Source organism: Mobula birostris, chromosome 20 (assembly GCF_030028105.1).
Source record: "Mobula birostris isolate sMobBir1 chromosome 20, sMobBir1.hap1, whole genome shotgun sequence".
Classification (NCBI taxonomy): domain Eukaryota; kingdom Metazoa; phylum Chordata; class Chondrichthyes; order Myliobatiformes; family Myliobatidae; genus Mobula; species Mobula birostris.
Genome location: NC_092389.1, coordinates 55,999,175 through 56,007,466, shown reverse-complemented (window position 1 = coordinate 56,007,466; position 8,292 = coordinate 55,999,175). Strand labels below are relative to the sequence as shown.

Below are 8,292 nucleotides of genomic sequence, written 5' to 3'. Positions count from 1 at the left end.
CAGATACATGGATGGGAGGTGTATGGAGGGATATGGTCTGTGTGCAGGTCAGTGGGATTAGGCAGAAAATGGTTCGGCACAGCCAAGAAGGGCCAAAAGGCCTGTTTCTGTGCTGTAGTTTTCTATGGTTTTCTTTTGTACAGGTACTACATTTTTTTTTCTGTATAGAGGTTGTTCCATGTCAAATTTGACCCGTATCTATTGAAATGGATTTTAGATCTCTGAAACATTAATTAAGGATTAATCATTCATTTATTAATGTCAGACAGGCTATTTATACACTACGAATAGATCCGTGGTTCAAAACTTGGGATAGACACTTGTTATGAGGGGATTCATGGGCCCGGTCAAAATTGACCAATACCATACTGTGAAGGTATAGAATATGAACAGGTTGCCTGGGCTAATGTCCCGGAGCTGCCGGTCGATGGGGCAATCTGCCCGGGAATAAGACCTGGGAGATTAGGCGGTTAATGTGAGGAACTGAATTTCGGGCTGGAGACAACGCGGCCGCCTTTGTCTTGTGCTCAGGACGCGGCTTTGTTAATGAACCGTAGCACCGAGGTGACCGGATATTTCACCGCGCTGATCATCTGCTCCCTGAATTTCGACTGAGTCACCGCGTAAATAAATGTGTTCGTGCAGCAGCTGAAATTCCTCAGCAAATAGCCGACAAGATAGAAGATCCATTCCGAATCATTGAAATCGTATCCTTTTCCTGAGATCTGATAATATATGAAATTTACAACCAGTGTCATCCACAGGAGGATGAAGCTGCCGGAGAGGGTGAAGAGTAAAACCACAGACCTCCTCCTGCTCTCCATCTCCGGGTCACTGCGGTTCTCCCCCTTACTCTGACCCTTCAGCCCCTTACGGACCCGACTGGCCACTAAAATGTGTCTGACTGTCAGAGCGTTGAGCAACAGGATCGCAGCGAAAGGGAGGAACGAAGTTAAAACCGTATCGAACCAATCGTATACTACCCACCCGGGGTCAGTGAAATACTTGTCCATGAGTTTACAGAACCACGGTACATTGTCGATGATCACGCTGGGTTCCTGCGTGAAGTATCGGGGAACATGTCTCTGACAGGACAGTACTCCGGTTAGTGTTAGAACCACAGCCGCAGTTTTCCCGGTGCAATATTTTGTCTTCAGCTTCTGGCAGCAAATGGCGACAAAACGATCAAAAGTGAAAGTGACGGTGAACCAGACAGAACAGTCAGTGGCGGAGAACGTCAGTACTTCGATAACACTGCACACCGGGGTGATGCCCAGAAAACTCCATGGGAAATAATACAATCTGATTCGATACAAAATGACCTCGGTGACAATGGTCAGTAGATCCGCCGCTGCCATGGCCACCAGGTAGCGAGTGGTGCAGGTAGAGAGACCGCACTTTCCCCGGGACAGGATCACAATCGCCACTAAATTCGCTGGTGAAAGGGAACAGAGTTTGGGAATTACTGAACCCATTCTGCGGGAATTAACACGGGATCGGGTTTCAGCTCATGATCAGGGGTGCTGGAGTCTGCGAATGCTAATCTAACACCAGACACGGCTCACACCCTCTCTGACCTGCTGTCCTCAGTGTGAGGATCAGAGACATTCGTCGGCGATTAAAAAAAAAAAATCTGCATGAACAACAACAACGATCAGTGCTAATCCTGATTCCAGTCGCTGATTTAACCGTGACTGACCAGGCGTCAGGAAACTCAGCATCAGGTGCAGCCAAAAATGAATACAGAAGTGAGGAACACACACAAAATACTGGACGAACTCAGCAGGTCAGGCACCAGACATGGAATTGAACAAACTCCAGTTTCGGGTGGGATCCTTCAACAGGCCGAAGTTGTCCCCCAATTTATGACGGGTCGTAGAGGGAAAGTAGAAATAACTCTGTAATCAGAGGCTGACGGGCTCCATTAATGGATTGATTCTACAGCACAGATGAATTCGATAACACTAGCGAGCAGATGCATAGCCACTGGTTCTGGTGATAAGACCCGATTATTGACCAATAGACAGTGAAACCCGACTCTGAGAGATTCTAGGGGGAGACGTAAAACACGGGACCAGGTTTTCTCTTTGATCAATAACTCAGAAGCAGTGAGCTCTACGATGTAACCCGACACCCCCCCCCCCCACCCTCTAACCTCACCTTCAGCAGAGCTGCCCGTCGCCAAAACAGGGCCAACTCCAGACAAGCTGACATTAAAGGCAAGACTAACATTCGAGTCGATACCCTGAGTTTGAGGAGAGACAGAGGTTTAGTTCCGCTTGTTATTAAATGTGAAAATCTGAATGTTGAACTGACAGGATCGATATTTCTGACGGATATTTGTGCAATTATCATCAAGTTAGAAGCTCGTCAAATGATCGTAAACAGATTCACATGGTTAACACACAGAAATACCAAACATGAATTGCTCTGCTCACTCACCAGGAACTCCAATGACGGCAATGAACACGTACAATATTTTCTCCACACTCTCGTACGTAACTAACATTGCAGACATTTACTCTGTCCAGTGTCTGAGCCCCTATGCTACAAGCGATTTCGCGGAATGAAGTGTTGTGGCACAATATTCCTGGGGTTTTTAATACCATTCAGCTACTCCACAGGGACAGGTTTCAACAGATTTAAAAATAAGCATGTTTAAAGTACTTACAAACTGATTACATCAGGCAGGTGCAATCCCCGCGGTGACAGATTGCGATTAATTTAAGTAATCATTTTTAGATCATTTGTGAGAGTTAGTTTGCCCCAAGAAATGTGACTGAACCTTCCGAAGTGTCTCATCAGTTAAATGTGTTTCCCCTGTAAATATGTACTTCAAAGGAACCATTTGTCAAACACACAATATTGCAGTAAATTATGTCATTGTAGCTTATGAAATGTATTGAATCACCCTCCATTACTCTTGATATAGATTGTGTTTGGGGGATTCTACCGAGAAGTTTCCCATGAAACTGCCTGTGAGGTTCGTCTGGGACCAAACTCTCACCCTTATACATGGCCAGCAAATTCAGCAGTCTAGTGTGGACGGGAGATTATGTTTTAATCTTATCACCCCGCATATGTCAGAAAACATGGCGGAGGGCTGGAGAGGTGGTTAAGAAAAAGTAGTTGTGTGTGTGTGCGTGCGCGTGCGTGTGTGTCTGTGTGTGTTTGTCTGTCTTTTTGTCTGTCTATGTGTGTCAGAGTGTTTCTGTGTCTGTGTGTGTGTAGACTCATTGTCTCTGCCTGACCCTGCCTGACTGTACACCTGTCCGTATACTTCGAATTCAGTTTATTCCCCCTTGGTGCATTTCCTTCCCATTTGTCTCTGCAAACTGCAGATGCTCTCGAACTCTCATTTCAAACATTTCACCAAATGATTGCCTGAACCATAAAACATTAAGAACAGATTTCAAAATTCAAACTGCATTTACTATTAATGTCTGTACAAATGAAACAACCCGGAGATTCGTCACAGCTCCAAATCAGCGGACACCCCAGCATGCACACTGGATTATCCCAGAACAAGAATCATTTCGAATAGTTCACAAAACAGCTGCCTCCACCTGGGAAAAGGGCAAGAGCAAATTTCAAAGTTCAAACTCCATTGGCTATTGAAGTATGTCTTCATCAAATTACTTTTAGAGTCGTCATACATCTAAATCGTGAGAACCCTGAAAGAGATGTGCACCCCCAAATTCATGAGCATGCTCCAAAACCACCGATTCCCCAAAATCCGTGTGCACCCTCAAAACCGCCATCATTCCCAAATTTCTGCAAACAGTCACAGGAACACCCAAATACGTATGCACCCTGAAATCGGTGAGCACACCCATTTTCAGTGTGCCCCCACATCCGCCGCCACCCTCAAAACCACATACACCGCAATATTCGCTGACAAGCACCCATTTCTGAGCTAAATCCATGTGCTCCCTCATATTCTCCAAATCAGCAGAATCCTCAAATCCGTCTGCACCACCAAACCCGTCTTGGAAAGTTACAGGCCAACTTTACAAAACACTGACAGTCATAGTCATACATTATCGATCCCGAGGGAAATTGGTTTTCGTTACAGTTGCACCATAAATAATAAATAGTAATAAAACTATAAATAGTTAAATAGTAATATGTAAATTATGCCAATAAATTATGAAATAAGTCCAGGGCCAGCCTATTGGCTCAGGGTGTCTGACCCTCCAAGGGAGGAGTTGTAAAGTTTGATGGCCACAGGCAGGAATGACTTCCTATGACGCTCTGTGTTGCATCTCGGTGGAATGAGTCTCTGGCTGAATGTACTCCTGAGCCCAACCAGTCCATTATGTAGTGGATGGGAGACATTGTCCAAGATGGCATGCAACTTGGACAGCATGCTCTTTTCAGCATTCTCTGGTTGCAGCGGAGTTGACTGAGTCTGTTCGAAAGGGGTCGGGGGCTTTGCTGCCTGTTCAGTAGGTCATGGAGAGGATGTGACAGATTGTTCATAATCGATAACAGTTTGTTTAGTGACCTCCACTCCACCACTCACTCGAAAGAGTCCGGTTTGTGGCCAAGGATGGATCCAGCCTTTTTGATGAGATTATTTCGTCTTTTTGCATCACCAACACCGATGCTGCTCCCCCAACAGAAAGCAGCAAAGAAGAGTGCACTGGCTACAACAGATCGGTAAAATATCTGCACCAACCTTCCTCACGCATTCAAGGATCTCGACTTCCTTAGAAAATAGAGTCTGCTCGTCCCCTTCTTTTAAACAGTCTTTGTGTTGGTTTTCCAGTCGTGTCTTTTGCTGAGGTGAACCTCGAAGTAACTGTACATCTCCGCCACAGTAACCTCTTCCTCCAGAATGTATACAGGACTCGTCATAGTCCTCTCCCTCCAGAATGTATACAGGACTCGTCAAAGTCCTCTTCCTCCAGAATGTATACAGGACTCGTCACAGTCCTCTTCCTCCAGAATGTATACAGGACTCGTCACAGTCCTCTTCCTCCAGAATGTATACAGGAGTCGTCACAGTCCTCTTCCTCCAGAATGTATACAGGACTTGTCACAGTCCTCTTCCTCCTAAAATCAATAACCATTTCCCTGGTTTTAGTCTCCGATTGTAAAGGTTCTGCAAAATACCAAAGAGCAGGATCACACAGGTCTTCAGTACCCTGGGGCTGATACCGACAGGGTCAGCAGATGTAGCCTCTCCCCCTGTCTCCTACCCTGACCTACAGTCACTGTCAGACGGGACAGCAGGTGTAGTCTCTCCCCCTGTCTCCTACCCTGACCTACAGTCACTGTCAGACGGGACAGCAGGTGTAGTCTCTCCCCCTGTCTCCTACCCTGACCTGCAGTCACTATCAGACGGGACAGCAGATGTAGTCTCTCCCCCTGTCTCCTACCCTGACCTGCAGTCACTGTCAGACGGGGCAGCAGATGTAGTCTCTCTCCCTGTCTCCTACCCTGACCTGCAGTCACTGTCAGACGGGACAGCAGATGTAGTCCCTTTCCCTGTCTCCTACCCTGACCCGCAGTCACTGTCAGACGGGACAGCAGATGTAGTAGATGAGGTTTTCCTCCTCCTACCAGTGTTGAGCCTTGCTGTTACAGTCTGATACCAGAGATCACCATTCAGACTAAAATCATTTCAGCTGTCTTCCATCCATTGACATTTGCAGAATTTTGACCGTGCGGAAAAGGGAAAGGGTCTGTGTGTGAATATCAAACGCAACAGCACATCAGTTCTGCCGTGTCTGTCACTTCACCAGGAATTGGATGCCTTCAGTCCTCGAATGTGGAGCAGGAGATGCTGGAGAAGACAGCACACAGTTGTGACAAGGAAACCCGAATATGTGTACACGTCCGTGATCTGAGTTTATGAACGGCCAGTCAGTTGGTAGTGGTGGGATGTCAATCACGGGATCTCATTTTGGAAGGGATGCACGAGGACGTTGTACCTGCAGATACACCAGCAAGTTCACACTGGGGAGAAGCCGTTCACCTGCTCCCAGTGTGGGAAAGGATTCATACAAACATCCGATCAGCAGAGATACCGGAGCGGTCACTCGAGGGAGAGCCCATTCACCAGCGGCGAGTGTGGGAAGGGTTCAATCAGTTAATTCAGCGACTGAAGCTCCAGCCATTTCACGCAGGGGGAAGCAGCTGCACACCTGTTCGGAGCGTGGGAAAAGTTTCATTCAGGTAACCCACCTTGAGAGGCTCCAGCGAGTTAACAATCAGTAGAGGCCATACTTCTGTACTGAGTGAGCAAAGAGATTTACTCAGTCATCACTAATGCTGAAACACCAACAACTTCACACCAGGGAGGAAGTTCAGGTCAGCTGTCTGTTAAATGTTTATACACGATGGTGACTAAATCTAGTTGCGAGTTGACGAGAGATAATTGTCAGATTCTGCGGATATTGCAGCAGTTCCTCACACTGAACCCTGGTCACTCAGCATTGCAGGGCTTTGTTAGACCAGAACTCCACACGATATAGGAGCACAATCAGGCCATTCGGCCCATCGAGTGTGCTCTGAGATTTCATCAGCACTCAGTTCCAGTTCATCGCTCAACACCCAATCCAGAATAGCTGATCCCCAGTGTGTTCAACCAGCAGCTGCTCGAAACGGACATCTCGTAGGCATTCTACAAATCTCCCACTCTTGGTAACCAACACTAACCTGATTTTTCTAATTGATATACCCCCATGACTATCGTAACATAGCCCTTTTGACATGCATTTTGTCTCCTGTTGTCATTTATAGACCGCATCCTTACCACGGTTAGAGGTCTGCATATAAATTTTCTCAGGGTCTTGTTACACTTAATGTTTCTTCACTCTACCCACAGAGATTCTACCTCTTCCGATCCTGTACCGCCTCTTTTTTGTAATGATTTGATTTCATATTTACCAGCAGAGCCACCCGCCCCTTTGCCTACCTACCTGTCCTTCCGATACAACGTGTCTGCTTGGTCGTTAGCTCCGGGTTATAATCTTCTTTCAGCTATGATACGGATATGTACACAAATCACACTGTGCTAAAAGTTCACCTCTCTTATTCTGTACACTGTGCACATTCAAACATAACACCCCCAGTCCTGCATTCATCCCCCTTATCGATGTTATCCCACTTTAATGCTGCAACTCATCTCGTTGACTGCAGTTTTGCCCTGACATCAGCCTCTGCTTGCTAGTACTCTCACTGCACACTATCTCTGTTGCCAACCAACTACGTCATCCCAGGTATTCACACTCCTGTTCCCATCCCCCCGACAGGTTATTTTAAACACACGCTCTAACAAACCTGCCCACGAGCATACTGGACCCCGCCAGGTACAGGTGCAACCCGTCCCTGTTGTACAGATCATTGCATCCCCAGGAGAGATCCCAATGACCCAGAGATCTGATGCAATGCCCCTGCACCAGTTCCTCAACCACACATTCATCTGCCGCATCATCCTATTCTTACCCAATTTTGAAATGTTGCCTCACTTGGAAGGACTGTTTCTGAGCCAGAATGGAGCTGAGGGAGGAAGTAAATGGGAGCGTATAGAACTTCGCTTGCAAGGATATGTTCCAGGAGCGAGATCAGTGGGGGGAGCGGGGTAAGGTAAAGATAGGAAGGTAGGAAGCGGTTTAGACAAGATAACCATGCAAATCGGTCGGGTTATAAAATATATCAGCTGGTGTGAATGTGTTTTGTGAGCCCTGCTACCTGCCACGGTCGGTGTCTTTCTCAGGTCAGCAGTCAGCTGATTGCGCCAGTGTGGATGGTGGAGGCTTTACAGGGATGGTAAATGGTGCAGGGGTCAGGCGGGGTTACAAAATGACGATGGGTGTAGGGTAAGAAGGGTTTTCACAGATGGTGAGGGCCGCAAGGATCGGGGGTGTGAACAGAAATGGGGAATGATGTAAGGGTTTTCACAGAGGGTGAGGTGTGAAGGATCGGAGGTGTGAACAGAAATGGGGAGTGACGAAAGGGTTTTCACAGAGGGTGAGGTGTGAAGGATCTGAGGTGTGAACAGAAATGGGGTGTGATGTAAGGGTTTTCACAGAGGGTGAGGTGTGAAGGATCGGGGGTGTGCAAAGAAATGGGGAGTGATGTAAGGGTTTTCACAGAGGGTGAGGTGTGAAGGATCGGAGGTGTGAACAGAAATGGGGAGTGACGTAAGGGTTTTCACAGCGGGTGACGTGTGAAGGATCGGGAGTGTGCACAGAAATGGGGAGTGATGTAAGGGTTTTCACAGATGGTGAGGTGTGAAGGATCGGGGGTGTGAACAGAAATGGGGAGTGACGTAAGGGTTTT

The 8,292-nt window shown here is 47.1% G+C and overlaps 1 protein-coding gene across 1 annotated transcript; it reads right to left on the bottom strand.

Annotated features, from left to right (window-relative positions):
- Positions 1 to 527: 527 nt before the first annotated feature.
- On the bottom strand, positions 528 to 2,509 carry LOC140185193 (probable G-protein coupled receptor 139). Its single transcript, XM_072238592.1, has 2 exons — positions 2,443 to 2,509; positions 528 to 1,435 (listed from the first exon to the last, which is right to left on the bottom strand). The coding sequence occupies exons 1-2, from the start codon at positions 2,507 to 2,509 to the stop codon at positions 528 to 530; spliced, it is 975 nt and encodes a 324-aa protein (XP_072094693.1).
- Positions 2,510 to 8,292: the final 5,783 nt, after the last annotated feature.